This window comes from Anopheles moucheti, chromosome 3, assembly GCF_943734755.1.
Source record: "Anopheles moucheti chromosome 3, idAnoMoucSN_F20_07, whole genome shotgun sequence".
Taxonomy (NCBI): domain Eukaryota; kingdom Metazoa; phylum Arthropoda; class Insecta; order Diptera; family Culicidae; genus Anopheles; species Anopheles moucheti.
This window is the reverse complement of record NC_069141.1, coordinates 66105306-66124731: the sequence shown is the minus strand read 5'-3', so window position 1 is coordinate 66124731 and position 19426 is coordinate 66105306. Positions and strand designations below refer to the sequence as shown.

Sequence of the window (19426 nt, the reverse complement as noted above, 5' to 3'; positions counted from 1 at the left end):
AAGATTAAAGATAGCACTTTCCCAAAGATCTTCAATTATCCCAATGGCGCTCAGATGCGAATGGCATAACTATTTAGGGCAAACCACAAACAGAGAATCCAATAAACTCGAGGCATGATACATTTGTAGCGATCGATTGATTATAGTTTAGTAAGATATCAAACGAACTAAAAATCCATCTAATACCATTACTTTTTGTTAGAATTTAATCGATTAATTAATTAGAATTTAATTTAATCGATTTTTTAACAACCCGAGAATTGTTTACTTTGCTTGCATGGTAATGTTAATATTCTTTTTAAATATTTTTGAAGGCCAAGAAATTTGAGGTAGTAAAAGTTCATCTTCAATTTTATAGAAAAGTGCTTTTCAAATGTTTAAATATCGTTTACATTTACCAAATAATAGCAATAGAAAAAAGGTTATAAAATATTTACAAAAAAATTAAAAGTATTATACATTATTCGAATATTACTTTAATAAGAAACATTAATGATCAACTGTAGTTTATTGATATTTTTCAATCTGTAAAATAGTTGCCAAAGATCTACCCAGAATTTGCAACAGATAAAATTGCTTTTAGTGTCAAATTTTCCAACTCGGCCGATTAAAGTTACTTTAATGTGTATTTGCTCTGCAAAAGTGTGCTGACCACTGGGTTAGGTTATTAAATTACACCGTATCGTGTAGATGGGAAATGTCCTTTTTTTTTGGAACACCTGCAATAGCTGCAAAAACGGTAACAGGTGGTCTTCCTTAGCAGTGATTTAGCAGAAGCGTCCCTTCGCGCATTCGTGTTCAGCTTCATCAGTTCGATCGTTATTTAGTTATACTCAATATTGATGGGAAAACTATTCGATTTCGGGGGACCATAAAGCAATCATCGGCTATTTACTCTCACCATCATTCGTGGGTGTGTGTTTGTGTGTGTATGTGTGTCCGCCTTTACACACGTGACACAGTTCCTGGTCATCAATCGTGCTGAACTGTGCGAGCAAATGTTATTTGTACATATCTCTCCATTTTGCTTCATTGCACCATAAAACTTGCACTGGGGGGTTTTTTTTTCTATAAATTCACCATGCCATAACGCAACTTTGCATTTTGTTTTTTTTTTTGCTGTCGTCCCTTTCGTTTTTGCGTTTCTCGTCTCTCTAAAAATGCATCACCCGAATGCAGCCAGGTGGCAGTAACATCAATCAATTTTCGATTTGTCCTTTGCCGCCAGCACAAAAATGCTGCCGGTGTGCAACTCGACAAAATCGACGGTTCTCGACTCTTCTCCCGTCCCGTGGTGGGAGGAACGGAGTAAAAACGAAACCTCAATTCATGTCAAGTGAAAAATTGCGATGGAAAACTACCATCATTTTGGGTAACACTCCCGTTTTACTCACCCCTCTGTGTGTGTGTGTGTTTGGTGGGCATGGCGTGCATGAGTGCATGTCGGACAGGTTGCTCGTCACGTTTTGGAGTACTGTATTGCCGTATCCTGTCTGTCCCTTTTCGCCTGCGCCGCGCTGTGTACGAGGATAGCAACGTGGAACATTTCGGAGCACTTGTCCCGATTGCGCGGGGGTTATTTATTTGATACTTTTTGTCATGCACGACGCGGAACCATAACCCATTGTTGGGTGGTTGTATGGTCTCTTCCCCATCCACCACCAGCAGGTGAAAGCTTTTGACTGCTGACGGCAGATGCTGCTTTTTTTTTACTTTTTTCCCCTTTGTTCATTTGACGTTTTTACCGCACACCGAATGGCCCGGATGACTTGATCGGTTTTTGTTGTGGTTGTTTTTTTCGCCTCTATGTGGAAGAGTTGATTTGTTGCTATGCTACTCATCGTTGCATTTCGTTAACGCGCTCTTCCCAACCACACGATTGCAATCAATCCCAATTGAAGAAGCACATCCCGCTATTGGAGGACTCTCGAAAATGTGATTTTTTACGTGACGCTTACGGTTGCGCGTGTTTTTCTTTCTCGTTTCTTTGTTTGCTTGTTTGGCTTTAATTTTATGCCATTGGGTGCGTTTGCTTGTGCAGGTGTAAGCGAAACGCTCGATCATCAGGGTGGTTACCGTTTGTGTTTCTATCTCCCTCCATATGCACAAACCACCGGGCGCCTCCATCGGTACTCGATCATCGCATTATTTGACACTGAAATATGGTTATTTTATTCGTAACGTTTTTTTTTTAATACTAATACTCACCAACACACACACACACGTATACAATCTCCCTCCTTTTCGTTTTTATTTAAACCACGTTGCACGACTGGGGGTTAAATAATATAAATACACCACCTGTCAACGGTGAAATGACTTTTCCAACTAAATGTTCGCTCCATTTGCAATTTTAAAAGCAACAATAGCGAAAAAAAAGAATGTAGTCAACGTTCACAAGCTGTGGCCACCCACTCGCCCCCCTTTAATGTTTCCTGGTAGCAATTAGATTAAGGGGCATTTTTTCCACTGCAAACGATTAGCAACGTTTTATCATTTGTTTGTGTGCGTGTGTGCGAGAGAGGTTTCCTTTTTTTGTGTTATGGCGCACCACAACGTTCTCGGAAATGAGAGCAGAGGAAAAAATAATCGCAAACCAGATTAATTTTAGTGCAAGAGGAAAATACAAAATTTCCCTCCTATAAATGGGCTAATAAAACCAGCTAGTTGATGAATCGATTTCCTGCGCGATAAATTATTACTGGCGCGCGCGCGTGAGAAAATGGAAAATATGCACAGGGATGTATTTGCTTTATGATTGATCGATTTCCTTGCTGCCGCATGCTTTTACAGTACAGCAAAGCGCCCTCGAGGACGTCCGGTCTCGGTACCGATGAAATTATTCATCAATCAATGAAGAAAAAGCGCGTCCGTTCCGTACCACGTACAATTGATGGGGAAAATGGATGAAAATGGTGATTGTTTGCTTGTTATTAAAAATTGTGAACGCACCAGCGTCTTAATGGGAAAGTGGGAAATAAATGTCTTCCTCCGCCGTTAATAATTTCTGACGCGGAATCCTCCGGACGCATCATAATTGAGTTTCGATTGTCTGTCTTATCTCCCTCCTATCCGAGGGCAGGCTACACGACGGGTGGATGGAACTGATCGATGGAACTCATCAAAAGATCAAACCCCACTAAAACTAGCCTATAAACCCCCCCGTATTGTGAGGTGGTATGTAGGCACACATTCCGCATTGGCATTGGGAAAATAAAAATCCCTCCACGAATAAAGCCGAAAAGCTCGAATCGGCGTAGCATACTATACTCACCCCCACACACACACACACACACACCCAGCACAGCATTTTCCCGGACGTTGGCAAAATCCATTTCATCTTCCATTAGCTTCCAAACCGTAATTCGATTCGGGGGATTCCAATTCCATTCCATTTCCAACCTGTTAGGAAGATGGAAAGTTGGCGAGGGACGAAGAAATTCGATCGAGGTTGCCGACGACCGATAACGCATCGATGCGTCGGTATGGGCCATGTTGTTCGAAGCTGCACGTGAAATAGCGGGACAGAACATGAGCTGAAACATTCTCACATGAGAACACATGATGCTACCTTCCTGCTTGTGTCGCCCACCCCACAGGTGTGTCTTTAGTTCTTTGTTTGGGTGAATTTATGTATATCTATATAGCGGGGGTCCTCTTGCGTAAAGCTCTTTCCCATTTGAAGCCACACGACAGCGTAGGATAATCTACGCAATGTCGCAAATGTTCCCCATACACACACACGCACACGCACGCTGCACCTTCAATGGTCCTGAGAACCCGAGAAAACTCCCTCTCTCCCTGTGGCCAACAAAATGGAAATGGAACAATCAGGCTTCACATGAAATGCAATCAAATTTGGAATCAATTTCAATTCCAAAACCACACTAACCTACCGAACCTGTAGCAGCGCAGGGAATCGTTCCTCGTTCCCGGGACGCTGTTGTCGCCCGACATTGTCCGCCAACTACGGGGCTTTTGTTTCTCCGAATGCCGAGACACCATATGCGAGCACTCGGGCCAGGTTTTTGCTAGTGTGGAGCGGTGATACTCGCCGTACAATGAGCAACTAATGCCACCGAAACGTCACTTTCAATGTGTTCCTCACATCGGCGGGGCCCACCTACGGCTTTGTGCGTCGTACGCGCTGCGGCCCAATTGTGTTCGCAATAGCTGTGTACCAGTGTTCTAGCTTCACAACGGTTTGTTGGGCCCCTAGATGCAACAGGAGAGCATGCTTGAATTTTATCTCGTATCCGGAATCGTTTGAAAATGATACAGACAGATACGGGGAGCGACCGTCGTGTGCATGTGTGGACACATGCGGCTTTTGGACTGGGGGCTCTGCTGTTACGAGGCTAGGTTCTCCACCCACGTTGGCCGCCGAGCATGGGACCATGACAACAAAACTCATCCACTTCACTGGTATTGTGTGTTGGAAAAGGGAGAACGATCCGCAGAGTACGACTGCTTTCCCTAGGTCTTGGCCCACCGTTGGCGAGTAGGTATTCGAAAATTGTGACCATCATAGTCGCGAAATCTCCACCACTTTTATGAGATTTTTGCACTAAACCTACGCACAGTATCGGTGCGTTAGATCACACCGACAGCGGCAACCGTGTTGAATTCCGGTGACCGGCTTCTGACGATACCACACACAAACACACACACACACGCTCTGTCCCGTACGATCCCGTGTCAGGGTGGCTAAAATTTGGCTAAATCACGGACATCGTTTTACCGTCGATTAGAAGCAATTTCCCGCTGTTCGGGATAGCGATCGAAATATGGGCCCAAGATGTACGGCTTTTGGGTTTCGGTCGGTCGGTCGGTCGGTGTGATCCTGCTGTCGGTGTAGGTTTTGCTTCACACGCGCCCCGGTAAAGCACCATTGAATGTATGTCAATCCGGAGTGCGGCTGTGGCAGCCCCGTGTTGGAACATGGCAGATTTTAGACCCCCCGGGGGGTCCGGGGTTTTTCTCCATCGAGGCATATTAGATGGGTTTCACGCTTCAGTGTAGCTTCCACGAGGCGGAATACAATTAACCCTCGTGGTGTGTTCTCGTTTAAGAGGATTTCGCCGACACTATACGCCGACAAGGACATGGCTCGTCGCAACATTGAGCTTATTGAGCGCTGTTGGAGTTTGGGAAATTAATGTGTGGGTGGGCATAATTGAAAATGTCAATACATTGGAGGGATCGAATCAATCAACGGTGGTAGAATTTGTAGAATCAATTTATTTGGATTGGATTTAGAATATAGATGTTGCTTACCAACGTCCCCCCCCCCCCCCTCCGCACCCAAGAAGGACATTAATTTTGAAATTATAATTTTAACAAAATTCTCCATCAATCTCACGTCCCTTCGACCAGCGGTGTAGCTAAGTGTCGTCAACCCCATCGATTTCTGGGCAATGTTACCGTAAGGGCTACCATTCGGGTTTGTTCGTGCAGGAGCGCACATAATAAATTACCCGCGCTTGCATAACGTTTTAACCAAGCGCAACGTTATTCGATTAAGTTATCCATTTTGTTTTGCTTTTTTGTTGTCTACACTCATGAATTAAACAACCACACGAGGCAACAGATGCGAGTAAAAGCTTTTGGGTTGTAGCGAAACATACATGGGTCGTATAAAGTACCCTTTGCCATTATATCTCCTTCGGCACAGCGGAACCGAATTTAATTAAAGGTTAAACTAGATAACAAAAAAATGTTCAAAGGCTGAGTTTTTGTATGCGCGTGTGTGTGTGTGTGTGAAAAATACTCTTTCAAAAAAACATGATTACAATGCATTGCTCCTCTTTCAGGTATATCAGGACAGACACTCCCACACACACTCGCCCACATATTGAAGCACATATTGTTTAAATGATAAAATTAATTATCCCAAAACAACCCATGATTGGGGTCCATTTTACAACAATACTTAATTTTCCATTTTCTCTCTCTCTTCTCTCTCTTTTTCTCTCGTTCCATCTGCGCACTGGCTTTTTATTTTGTTACTCGTCGTTTGTTTTTTTGCGTTCGATTTTTGTTCCATTTTCCACTGTTAATTTGGTGACACAACAGGCTGCTAAACCGGTGACGGAGGTTCAAGCACAACCTACCATTTTGAACGTAAGTATCCACACTCATTTATTTCCAATCTTTATTGAAAATATTTGACAGTAGCGGGGCGGTCAGGACTTTTAACGCTTATAAGAGGAGGGTGGGGAAACAAACAGATGAGAATAAAGGACCTTTTTTGGCCTTGTTCCAACCGCCGTTCCATGAAACAACCATAATGCTGGAGAACTGGATTCTTATGCCTTCTCCTTCCCTACAAACAACCACGCTCGGTCCGTGTTTCTTTATCAATTTCCTAATTGCCCACCCGAGAGAAGAACAACAGCCTCAACGTTTTGAGTCAACGCATTCCGGGCTGCTCATTAACTCAAGCGCCGAGGCCAATTACACGATTCGTAGCATCTAATCGCTTGCGCCACCGACAACCTATCGATTGATGGTGGTCCTGTGGTCGAGCTCACCGTGGCGTACCGGGCGGATGCTTACCAACACCGCGTTACACTGTAAATATTGCAAAGCTCAGCTAAACTTTATCAATCGATCCGAAATTCATCGGCACGCGATCAATGGCACGGGTGTGTGTTTGAGTGGAAAGCCACGGCTCACTCAGTACGGCGAGTACTCGATACACTTTCGGACACAACAGCACAACTGTTCCGGGGTCGGCAGACGATAGGCGAAAGGAAAAGGAAAATCCATCCCAACCATCATCATCGAATCCTATCCGAATCTATCGTTGTATGTATGTGATTGGGTCTGTATCCCAATCCGGGAAAAAGAGCACCACGAGCGAAGTAATTCATTTGTAGAATGATTCCACCCGTCCACTGCTGCACCACCAGTCCGAGCGAATCCGGCGAATTCCCTTCCAAGCTCTCGCAGCCGAAAAAAAAGGTTACACGCGAGTGCGGAGGTTTTAATGAATTAATAAATTAGCATTATTTATTGCCGTTCAATTCGCACACGCACGCAACCGGGCATTGCTTTTAGCATCGATGGTCCAATGACTGCCTTACCCCTGGGTTCTAATTAAGCGGAACGCGATGAAGCAATAATTTTTCCTTGCTCAATCGTCTCAATCCCACCACCACCACCAAGCGGCGGGTGCAAGCGATCGCTGTCGGTTGAAGGCATAATTTTCCCGAGGTTTTGATTTTCCGTGCGTATTACAAACGACAACAACCTTCCGGCATGTGCCAGCAGAGGATGAACAGTGTCTGATACTCGGTCGCACGTAAATGGAGAAATATCATCGTCTAATACACTGTGTTTCAACATGATAAGCTCCATCCTTTAATCTGATTGGTTAGGTAGATGATCTTTTTTAGAAATTTATAAATATTTTGTGTGTGAAAGTACAAAAAGTTGTATCCTAACATTGATATCGATTGAATGTTGGCTTAAATGGCGCATACATTGTACGTAACCATAAAGTCTACCATATTCAATTGATTCTCCTTTGCTTACAAAATATGTTTAGACAAGTGTTGCGATGGGTTCGACAACCCTGGAAAATTCCAACCTGGGAGTGTAGACGAAAGGAAGGAAAATTAGGGATAAGTAAACACTAGAGCACTGGAGGACCTGTTTAACTGCTTAAAGGACATCAGTTTTTGACTTCTTCACTTAGAAGACTTTTCTTCACTTAGTATATTGGTGATATTGTTTTAGAAAAGGAATTAAAAAGTTGTAAAAAGACTGTATTGTTATATCGCTATTATACGCTATTAACAACAAGCTTATTGATACAATTTTTCGAAGCATAACTGGAACCTGCAACCTTTCGCAGTTGCCACCTTCAAGTTCCTGATCGTCATTTTCTTGGACCACTCGAGCTATGTTCCCCTGCTGCTGATGTCTTATGTTCTCCAATATTAAAACCTTATGGGGAATGAACTCCTAGTGTAAAAGGCAGGTCAATTCAATTGATAGTTGTTGATCGGTTATTGTTGTATTGTTTGCTTAAACGGAGGCCATAACCTCTTGGACAATAAACTGCCGATAGTTGTGAAGGTCCAGAAAAAGACCGGGAAAAGTTTTCTAAAATTTATGTGTGATGAAATTCATAAAATCTCGCTTCCCATAAAGGTGTCATATACATCAATGTGTCGATAGGAAAATCATGCCAGACGTCTAATCTCTCTGCGATGTCTTGAAAAAAAGCTTCATGCTTTAACCCAACGCCAGATAGAAAAAAAATCCTGAATGAATCCTATTATTTTGAAACGCAGTGTAGCAATGACTTTCTAACAAAAAGATAAATGTACTTCTGTTGTAGCATTGCCCCGTTATCGGGACTTGGGATTCCGGTCGACATTTGTTAGCTAATAACATTCATTAGTCTGTCAAGGAATGGCGGGGGGGGCGAGAGAAACATATCCTCCACCCGGTACATGACAGCTTCCTAATGCCCCAGAAGGTGTTATGCAAGGCACGTGCTTCCCTGTCTCGTTCTCCTCTCTAACCCTACGACACGATGGCGCGGACGCTGGTGATAATCCCGATGTAAGAAGCGGCACATGATGTGTGTAAAAATTATGGCTTTTCCCGTGCACGCACACATTCGATGCTGCACGGATAAAACGGCACGGATAAACGTGTTCAATCTCACAAAATAACACCGGCCTTTTATATGTGTTAAGCAATGGAAAAAGTTACCGAAAGTTTGTTGTATGTTTTCTTATTCCACCCTCGGTCCGGGAACACCCCGGAAATGATTAACATATTTCATTTTTTTTTGACAAAAAATATCTCACAATTTAGTCGATTATGGTGGTGGTGGCGATTGTGAACATTCTCTTCATACCGTCATCATCTTTCTATTATCATAATTGACGATAAAGAGCAAATTAGATTCAATCTAAGCTTCATCTCAATCACAATTTGCATGTTTGTGTGTGTGGCGGTATTACACAGTTGGAGAGAAAAAAAACCGTGAAAAACTTGTTCGTCTCGGAAAGAAAAATGACGCCAGTCAGGATTCTTTTCACAAAACCGGAGCGTGTATCAAATTTTCTTTCCTCGCACCCCAGGAACACCCCAGGACGCAAATCGTTCATTTTTGGCAAAAACCTGGTTTGTGTGCTACATCACAATCACACACACACACACATGGACTGTTCACTCCTAAACAAACTCATGTAACTCATGCACACACACATATGTTCACTTCGTCCTTTCACATCATCAACCGTACACTACCGAGGTACCGGGGCAAATCATTCCCTAATCGTGTAGAAGGTCGACCAACCGAATCAAGCGAAATAGAGCTACTACGTATGCTGCTAAAACTCTCCCCCACACACACACACATTGCCACACATACCATCATCATCATCAACATCATCGTTGAATTCCTACCGATCTTTAAAGGAAACTCGATCCCGACGAGCACCTAACCAGCTGTAAGAATCTACCTCTCGGATGAAGTAATTTAATTTGCACATTTTATCCACCCTGCTTCCGGAAGGATATTCGAGTTCTGCCCAAACACACACCCGTGTTGGAGGCGGACGGTGCTTCTTCCCCCTTCCCATGGGGTGGCGATAATCGATGACTAACTTTTCCCCTCGGCTGGAGCAACAAAAGTATGCCTTTGCCTTTTTCCTCTCTGGAACAGGCGTTAGCGTAAGTTAGGATTTCATTAACGTGGAGTGGAGAGATCCTTCCCGTGCCGTTGGCGTAGCGAATTTTCCCGTACGATGAACCGATCGAGCATAATGGGGCTACGCTAGATGGGGGGAGGGTGATGGAATCCGCCAAGTGCCGGAAGTGGTTGAGTGAATTGAGTTTTGAATTTTTGATGGAATACTTTGATTATCGGAAAACCGGCCGAACCCTGTGGGCGCGATAACGGTGGGGATGATGATAAGGGGGTTGTACCGTGTAGGGATGTGTTTGATTACATCTAGCAGATTGATTCGTTGTTCGTTGGCGTTTCGTTTTGCTAAAGTTTTGCTCTCGTTTCCTCTCGTCCTTTTCATTTCCAACAGGCGGCAGCACCACTGTTGAAGACGCCACTGTCGCAGGCCCAAGCTCAAGCACAGGCATACTCCGCGGCCAGTTATACGGCCGCAGCAGCACGTGCATATGGGGCAGCAGCTGCTGCAGCACAACCTACCGTTGCCGGCTACACGACAGTTGCTGGGTAAGTATCGAAAAGCGTGGTGTTTGAAGTCCCGGTAACGCAGCAGACATGATTTTAACACCTTTTGTCACTCTCTCTCTCTTCTGTCCCCTTGAACAGATACGGACGTGCGGAGTATACCGATCCCTACCTGGGACACGGTATCGGACCCGTGCCCGGTTATGCGGTAAGTGTGATCATCCTTATTATGTCGAAAAAAAACAAACAAAACCAATGAAGAAATTAATCATCATCTTGCATTTGTATCATTTTAGGCAACCATTTATCGGGGAGGATACAACCGTTTCACCCCGTACTAAAGAGGGCATCGGTAGAGATAAAAGAGCTCTACCCAAGGAAGCAAGGAACACGCCCAAAATGATACTACCTAGAATGCTTCCTTCCTTCTCCCGGTCCATGCCCGCTCCACCCACCCCCAAATAGCAGCAGCCAAAGCTCTCTCGCAGTGTGCTTCGTGGGCTTGTGTAAGGACAACTATAAGCGTATTTCATAACGCTCTAGCAGTAGTGTATATCCGTGCTGGATATATATACATATATATATAGAATGGACACAAAGTTAGCCAGCCATCGACAAGTAATGGACGCGCGCGGAACAGTTACAGATGCGCTTCCTTGATTAGGTGTTTATTTTGGAAAAGTTTGTTTTTTTTTGTATTTGTTTCTACACAAGAGAAAAAGTATTCTTTTCCTCTTAATTTCCACCAAAATTACCATGATGATGGTACTGTTTGGTTTAGTTTTGTTCCCGGTTTAGTAAGCTAGTGGGTAAACTATCTCTCACGCACAAATGTTGTGTAAAGTGCAACTACCGCAAGGAAAACCTAATGCAGCTAACAGGCGCACAAGTAACATCGAAACCAAAGCACACAAATGGAAAGGTGAAAAGGGAGGTTTCACCCTTCGTAAAACTCCTCTCCGTTTCAGGGAGAAACGAATGCACATCACACAATGCACACAAGCAACAATATCACAAACAAACCCCCTTATTATGCCAGACAGTAAAAGATGCATATTAGGGCGATACGGTTACATCATGTTGAGCTTTCACATAGTCATTTGAGTTTGTTTTTTTTGCTTCGTTTATATATTTTAGGAAATAGGAATAAGGATAAAGTATCGTTTTGTTTATTTTTTTCAAGTTCGCGTTTCTTTTGCGCAGAATTAGTTTGCCTCGAAATAGGTTGTTTTTTTGTTTGGGTTTCTTCCAGAAATTGCTTCTATTTCTTTAGTGGTAGTGAGATTTTGCGTTTGGTAATTGTCTACCAATTTCTCCACCCAGCAGTAGCACACTAGGGCAGCTCTCTATTCATAGTGCAAAATGGTGTTGTTCTTCCAGAATCGATTGAGCGTAAATGTAAAGATCTTCGTTGGTGGTGAACTGGTAAGGAAGAGTTTACACAACACAATTTTGTCTATATTTCGAAACACCAAAGAAATGTAAAAACCAACGGAAAACGGAAACTCCTTAGCTCGGTAGATTATCAAACAGCAGACGTGAATGTCTAGTGCGGGAAAATCGCGCAACACGAACCAAGAATCTCTCAACGGCTCATGTTTTTGAAAGTGTCATGAAAAATGTTTCAATTAGTGTATTTGATTAATTTAATGTTTGTCTTATCAAAAAGTGTAGGGGTTTCTTTTCGTTGCTTTACTTTAGCAACAATTTTCGCTACACACGTTTGTATACCATGTTTTCGTAGCAGTTCTATATTTTTTTGCTGGTTTCGTTTGTGTTCGTTTGCCTTTATTAATACTCATCAGAAAAAACAACAAACAAAGCTTTATGATTCTCGAAACAGAAGTAATGAGGAATAATAATGCTCCTCGTGTGTAAAGGTGTGATATGCTCAAATTCTACCCTCCTATCTCACATAAAATTCTTCACTAGGTTAATTAAACCTGTTAGAAGAAGAAATTACACCATGGTTCCACGTACAACACGTTAACCAGTGGCTTTATGTTGCAAAGCACAACTTGTACCACCGATGGCCAATGTTTGGGTACAGTTTCCATACAGTAGAACTCTCTTTTGTTCGGTTGTACTATCGGTGTGTGCTATAGGTACAGATTTGTGATAAAAAGTATCCCGTTTTTGGATAGGATTTAACATGCGTACGCCAACAGACAAAACAATCTTCCGTACTACTTCCGCTAAAACCCCCCCCAAAACAATAAAGCGCACAATTTAACGGATCGTGCACAATTGTTACAAGATCGTTGGTTTAATATGTTATGTCTTCTACCAAAACAAACAAACACCTCGTTCTTTATGCACAAAATATGTTTAGTTTAGGGTTTCGGTTTTTTGGCTTCCAATATGCGTCTTATTACGTCGTAGTAATGAAACAAAACGCGTCTACTATTAACGATAGGAGAGTGATGTCTTCTTTAACTAGTAATGTGTATCCAATTGTGCAAAACGATGATTTGGTGGACGGTGGATAAGGTCCTACCTGCGAAAGCGTCCTACCAATAATCAAATGTGCTCCTCCTCCAGGATCAATTTGATCGAACAGTCTTGTCAGTACAGTAATACAGAAATACTCTCCCGTTATCCTCATTGCAAAGCAGCTGCAGTAAAATTTTTGGTTCATCTGTAACCGTGAGATATTGATATACCGATGCGTAGTAACGCCGTAAAACGCTCAAGAATACAGTAGCTTCATGTGATGGAACTTGGAAGTACGTTTTTTCCAAACTCCCTTAAGGCATATGAAGCAAAAGTAATTTAAACATATGAACCCAATTTAGATACTAGTGTTGTAGCCGGCAGATGTAGCAATTAAGTGATGTGCAACAATGAAAACCAGAAGAAGAAAAAAAAACCCTTTGTAGAAATCTCAACCCCGCTGAGGATGAAAGAGAATGTGAGTTGTGTATGTGTAATTTCAAGAGGCAGAAACTACCGAACACAAAAACCGCGCCAATACAATATACGAAAATGGAGGATGTTGCTGCTACTCTACTAATGTGTGTGTGTGTGTGTAAAAACATGTTTTTTCCTGTCAGTCCGTACCGTTAAAAGAGATCCAGTCACGGGAACGTCCCTTTCCGCGTTCACTACCAAGCAGTGAATAGAAAACTCACCAACTAATTAAACAAAATAGGAATCCAAAGCCATTATACGCGTCCTTAGAATAGAGCGAGCCAGTAGAAGTGAAAGGAAAAAGAAGAAAGAGATAGAGAGAGAGCTATTAATTAATTGTAACCAATTAAAACGCGCAATACAGCGTGAGAAAATGGGCAGAACAAACAAAGAAGAATACATTTCGTGCTTGATAAGAAGACAAAAGAAAAGAAAAAACAAACGGAGAAAATGATGTGGAAAAAAACAAAACAAACGCGCAATTTGCAAACATACCGCGCAACAAACAAAACACAGCAAAACAAGAGTAGAAAGCGAGCGAAAAACAAAACAGAGGAAGGGAAAAAAATACAAACATTGTAATACGCGTCTCTCAAAGTGACGAACGCAGCCATATTAATCATTAGTCGGCGCATCGCAAACGGACCCATCGTTGTCCGTTGTTTTGCATTATATTTTGTTTTATTTTTAAATATCCTTTTTATTATCACTATTTTATCGTAATTATAAGATGCATACGCATTCGCGTACGCGTACATTCATAAGCAACACCATCTACCTATTTGTTTGCGAATGAAACAACGAAATGTTTTAGTCAGTTTAGCCAGGTTCTGTTTTGAAAGTCACGTGTAGGTACGTCTTTCGGTTCGTACGATTACTTTTTCTCTTCGCGCACTTCGGAATAATGCTCTTTATTTTCGGTTTGACAAGAGTTTATCGTTTTTTTTTTGCCATCGTTAGCTAATGGTTGACCTAACTGTGGCATAAATTATCCACAGCTGCACAACGTCCGGCTCAATTAAAATCCATCTGTTTTATATTGAACATCAAAGCTTTTTCGACTCTACGCTTTTAAAATCGAAGTATAATTTCGATCGAGCTTACCCAATGAGGCCCCATTTTATTCGTCTTTTGTACGGCTGTCCTGTTCATGATTGGCTTGAATTGGTCCCGGTGTAAGATGTTATTAGGCAGCAAAAAGGGAGCGTTTTGTGCAAGTAGCTTTAACATACTTCCAATTTTACGCGCGCCAGAACGTAGGCGGGATGGAAATATCCGGCAAAACAGCACATTCGCTTCCCTTTTGTGGGGAGCGCTATGCCACGATGCTGACGGATTCTGGTCGGAATGAAGCTCAAATGAAACATTACTGTTAAAACGATAGAAATGGCCCCCATCCTAGTCGTACGTGGAAATATATAAATATATACATAAAGACTTATGCTAAAAGAGGAAAAAGAAACGATACAAATTGATTGCCACCGCCGCATCCACCTAGTAACTTACTTCCTTCCTTCCCGTTTTATCTTCCCCGTTCTGTGTAATAGTTAGTAGACTTCTAGTGCTGCGTCGTCCCCAAACGGCACAAATGAAGCTGCGTGCGAAGAATAAAAACGGATAGATTGAATATATTAATATGAAGAATATCTCTAAAGCGCACCCTCAGCCGAAACACAACACAAAAATAAAAAAAAAACACACCGAAAACAGAAAAAATACACTCTTAGCAGCACACACATGAAGCGCGCAAAGTGGAAGGAAAAGAAAAATGCGAAGAAGAGACGGATAACGGTGATAACAAAAAAGAAAAGAAGAGAAAAGCATACTGAAAACAGCAACAACAACAAAAAAGCAAGAAAGAGCAAGCTGCTAACCGCAATGTTAGAAAGATACATTTTAAGAAGATTAAATAAACAAACAAAACCACGAGAGCGCAAAAAAAAATAACAAAAAATGCATCTCGTTTTCGCCAAATTATTAATATTAATAGAAACAACAAAAAAAACAAAACAAGAAGAAAACATGAACACACGCAAGACACAATGAAAACACAGAAACAAACACACACACTTGACAAAACAATGCGCAAAACAAAAAAGTATATAAATTTATTCTTACTCAAATAGCGTTTAATGGTGAATGAATGCGAAATGGGAAGAAGATGCAAACAGACAAACGTTCGCGAGTGGGTACGTGTGTGTTGTGTGTGTGTGTGAAATTGAAATTGCAAATGCAAATGGAACCACAAACATGTTTTGAAATGTTGAAGAAATCCTGTTCTTTATTTAGTGTTGCATCCTGAACTGGTATCAACATAGAAGCAAAAGAATGAACGTGCAAAACACAAGAACAAAACCAAAACCCTAAAATAAGTAATAGAACGCAGAGAAAGCGTTGCGAAAGTAAAAAAAAACAAGTAAAAGAGAGCACAAATCTTAAAAGTTCATTAATACAACCAAGCACACAAGCGAAAGCATAACGGATTAGCAAAGAAATAGAACCAAAGTACATACAAGAAAAGAAAACAAGGTAATAACACTAACATTAACATAAAACCCACAGCAAGGCCCGCAGAAGGGGCTAATGCGTCTCCCAGTTTCATACAATACTTCCATCCGTTTTGGAAACCTTTCTACGGAAGGGGAATTAGAAAAAAGGATTTCTTGTTGAAACATCACACCCACCCCACAGCCCAACAGGAATAGACCAGCGGAATGTTAGAGACACGAAAATGAACGTCACAAAAAGGAAACCCACTCTTCTTCAAGGTCAAACTTAGTAGAGCGATGCAGTAATTTGTAAGTATAACAAAACACAACAAAAATAGTAGGTGCCAGCAAAACAAAAGTATAAAACAAAAGGAAAAAGATAAAGAAAAAAAACCAAAAGTAATGTTCAAACGCATCTCCGGACAGAAAGTGTTGAACGCACAGACGAAAAGAAAAGAAAAAAACTTGCAACTAGAAACTTTACAACCCATAAAGAAAATGCTAAACAGTAGGGATGGAAGAGAAGAAACAAAGCAGTAAACAGTTTGTTCTGTACGACACATACAACAACATACACACGTACACACACTACTCAAACACACAAATTTCACCAACATCATATTCTTCTTTTTTTTGTAATAAAATTTTCATAAAATGCCAGTGCCGGAGCGCTATCGTGCTTTATTGTTGCCCCCAGGGCTTTAGAAAGAAACTGTTTTATTGTTCATAGCTCTTCATAGCTTACTACGATTGCTGCTACATACGGCAACCGTTACAGTGGGTTAGTGTAACGGTTGGAGCAATAGATTTGCCGTTTTGTTGCAGCATATTCCACGCCGGAGGTCTCCTTGGACATGAAAAAATTCCAATTATTCTCAGAGGGAGAAGAATTTTTGAGTTTTAAACAGTTCTTTAAACAGTTAGCTTAACTTTACTCAAAAAAGAGCCTTTTTCTGCAGTCGAAATTTCGCCAAGCCTTTTTTCGCAGTAAGAAGGAATTTCCCTCTAATTCGCAATCATTCAAACAAGCCGTTTTCAGATTTTCGACACCAAGAGAGCATCCAAAGCAGGAGGTAACATCATTTCCCCTCCAGCGCGCACACAGCTGATCCGCTCGCGCATTTTATCATTGAGCGTGATACGAAATCCCATACAAAACCAGCCGTTTTCAGATTTTCGACACCAAGAGAGCATCCAAACCAAGAGCTAACATCATTTCCCCTCCATCGTATTTCCCCTCCAGCGTGCATATAGCTGTACCGCTCTCGCAGCATCACACATTTAAACTTTCTCTTTTGTCAGGTGTGTCAAACACACTGATAGGTTGGGAATATTTTCTTTTTTTATTTTATTTATTAAATTGCCAAACATTAGGAAGGATCACGAAGAACAGGTGGGTCGATGTTATGTTCTTTCGCGTAAAATACTAACTTGTATCAATTTATAGCTTTACGGCGCTCGGAAAACAAACTTATCATGTCTTAACTCGGATGTTTTGAATTTCTTCCATTCAAGTTGGTATACGATGATCGTAGTTTGACATTTCTGACTCTAACGATCATCAAGAAGGTGCTTATCTGTATATGTAACTGATAAGAGCAGCTTACCTGGGGCTTTCTTTCTCACTTTCGATCTACGACTGGCGTTGTTAGCCCGCGTCATTTCTGATTTTGCGATCGAAAGTGGTGTTGTGTATCGGCGTCCCTGCTACGAAAACTTCTCGATGGCCTCGCAAATACCACGAGTCGATATTGTTTTCCTGGCGTACAGCCCGGTTGCCGGGAAGGCCCCGTCGGTTACGCTGGATAGCATTTGTACCGTTAGTTTGCACGAGCTGCAGCGACATCTTCAGACGAAGCGTGCCGAACGGAACAGTATGTGTGTGGCGGCGTACAAACACTACAAATGGGTAAACACAATTAGGAACTTAACCCTATTTGCAAGTTAGGAGCGCAAGTGCTAACGTTATCCGATTTCCTCCGTTTCGCAGTACAATGCGGTGCTGGCAGAGGAGCTACGAACGATCGGCAAAGGACAATCGCGGCCTTTGCTGCAGGCTTTCCATTGGTACATAGAAACCTCCAACAGAGATGCGTTCCGAATCGAGGATCAGCATTACGATGCCGTATCGCTAATAGTCACGGCTGAGGTTGAACACTGGTATTGTGCTCGCCCGGGCCACAGTGCACACAGTGGTAGCCGGGCACGAATACCGTTCGGTGAACAATTGAACATTACGATCGCACCACTAACGCCGAAAGTTGTCTCCAGTCAGCAGCTGCTACGCCGACACCGATCGACAACTCTCGAAATAATTCGAGAGGAATGTTAAAGCATCTCCCCGTTCTCATTGTGCTAGTTGTGTTGTGTTTTTGTTACCTTGTGGCCCTCATTTATCAAACTGGGCAAGAACATGGTGATGTGACAATCTGATGATTAATAATACTACTACTAATACCAGCACCACCAGCACGACAAGACGATGGTGGTTTGGTGATGGTGAACCGTGATGCAGTTTTAGTTCGATAAGCGTTGCGTTGTGCCAAGCAAGCTATGAAGTGGATTTTATTTGCTAATTTAGAATAATTTAACGTGCTTTATTAGGATCGGACACCTTGATTTGATCAACCCGTTGTCAAATAGGTTTAAAGAAGTATAAAAATAACAAAATAATACACAGGAAATCACAGCCAAGTAAAGATCGGTTCCAAAAGAGAACGAGGTGTGATAGAAGATATACCGTTTTAGTAGTACATAAGTGTGTTCCATGTTTCGAGAGGATGGGGCAGTGCGGGTCGTAAGCTTATTGCATAAGAAACATCATTCAAGCGAACATACGTACAAGAAAGAACCAACACCGTACTCAAACGGTACAGTGAATTGAATCTAGCATCGCTGTTGAATTCAGGGCCTGGTTTGGATGTTCAGGATGTCCGCCGCGTGAGTGATGCCGAATGAAAAATGAAAATAAAGTGAAGCATATCGTTTCTTCGATACACATATTTTGTAAAGAAAAACACAAGTGGTGAACGATTTAAACATCCTATCAGCTAAACCCCCTTTACATTGTGTAAATCGATTTAAATGATATATACCACAAAACACTCGCTGTGGAAAGAACATAAAGAGAATATACGAAACGGAAAGAAATCGTTGTTGTTTTGCGTTGTTCTAGAGAAATTGAGAAACAAAGAAAAAATATCACATGGTAAATCACAGGCTTGCGTTTTCAGATTTGCACTACCAAGAGAGCATCCAAAGCAGGAGGTAACATCAATTCCCCTCCAGCGCGAACACAGCTGATCCGTTCGCGCATGTTTATCGTTGAGCGTGATACGAAATCCCATACAAACGAGCCGTTTTCAGATTTTCGACACCAAGAGAGCATCCAAACCAAGAGCTAACATCATTTCCCCTCCAGCGCGCACACAGCTGTTCTGTTCGCGCATGTTGATCATTGAGCGTGATACGAAATCCCATACAAACAAGCCGTTTTCAGATTTTCGACACCAAGAGAGCATCCAAACCAAGAGGTGACATCAATTCCCCTCCATCGTATTTCCCCTCCAGCGTGCATATAGCTGTACCGCTCTCGCAGCATCACACATTTAAACTTTCTCTTTTGTCAGGTGTGTCAAACACAATGATAGGTTGGAAATGTTTTATTACTTTATTTTATTTATTAAATTGCCAAACATTAAAAAGGGCCATGGAGAACAGGTGGTGCACACACTGATAGGTTGGAAATATTGTATTATTTAATTTAATTTATTAAATTGCCGAACATTAGCAAGGATCACGGAGAACAGGTGAGTCGAATCCCCTCCAGCGCGCACACAGCTGATCCGCT

The 19426-nt window shown here is 42.0% G+C and overlaps 2 protein-coding genes across 2 annotated transcripts in view; both read left to right on the top strand.

Moving 5' to 3' along the window:
* Window positions 1-16236, top strand: part of LOC128305308 (mucin-19-like) — a 159950-nt gene extending 143714 nt beyond the window's left edge. Inside the window, exons 13-16 of the mRNA XM_053042689.1 lie at window positions 6076-6123; window positions 10065-10219; window positions 10319-10385; window positions 10474-16236. Coding sequence (XP_052898649.1) covers window positions 6076-6123; window positions 10065-10219; window positions 10319-10385; window positions 10474-10518 — 315 coding nt within the window. The 3' untranslated portion in view covers window positions 10519-16236. The remainder of the gene's footprint in view (window positions 1-6075; window positions 6124-10064; window positions 10220-10318; window positions 10386-10473) is intronic.
* A 983-nt stretch (window positions 16237-17219) lies between these two features.
* On the top strand, window positions 17220-18197 carry LOC128304558 (uncharacterized). The gene is made up of 2 exons (XM_053041749.1): window positions 17220-17485; window positions 17567-18197. The coding sequence occupies exons 1-2, from the start codon at window positions 17300-17302 to the stop codon at window positions 17906-17908; spliced, it is 528 nt and encodes a 175-aa protein (XP_052897709.1). The 5' UTR covers window positions 17220-17299; the 3' UTR covers window positions 17909-18197.
* Window positions 18198-19426: the final 1229 nt, after the last annotated feature.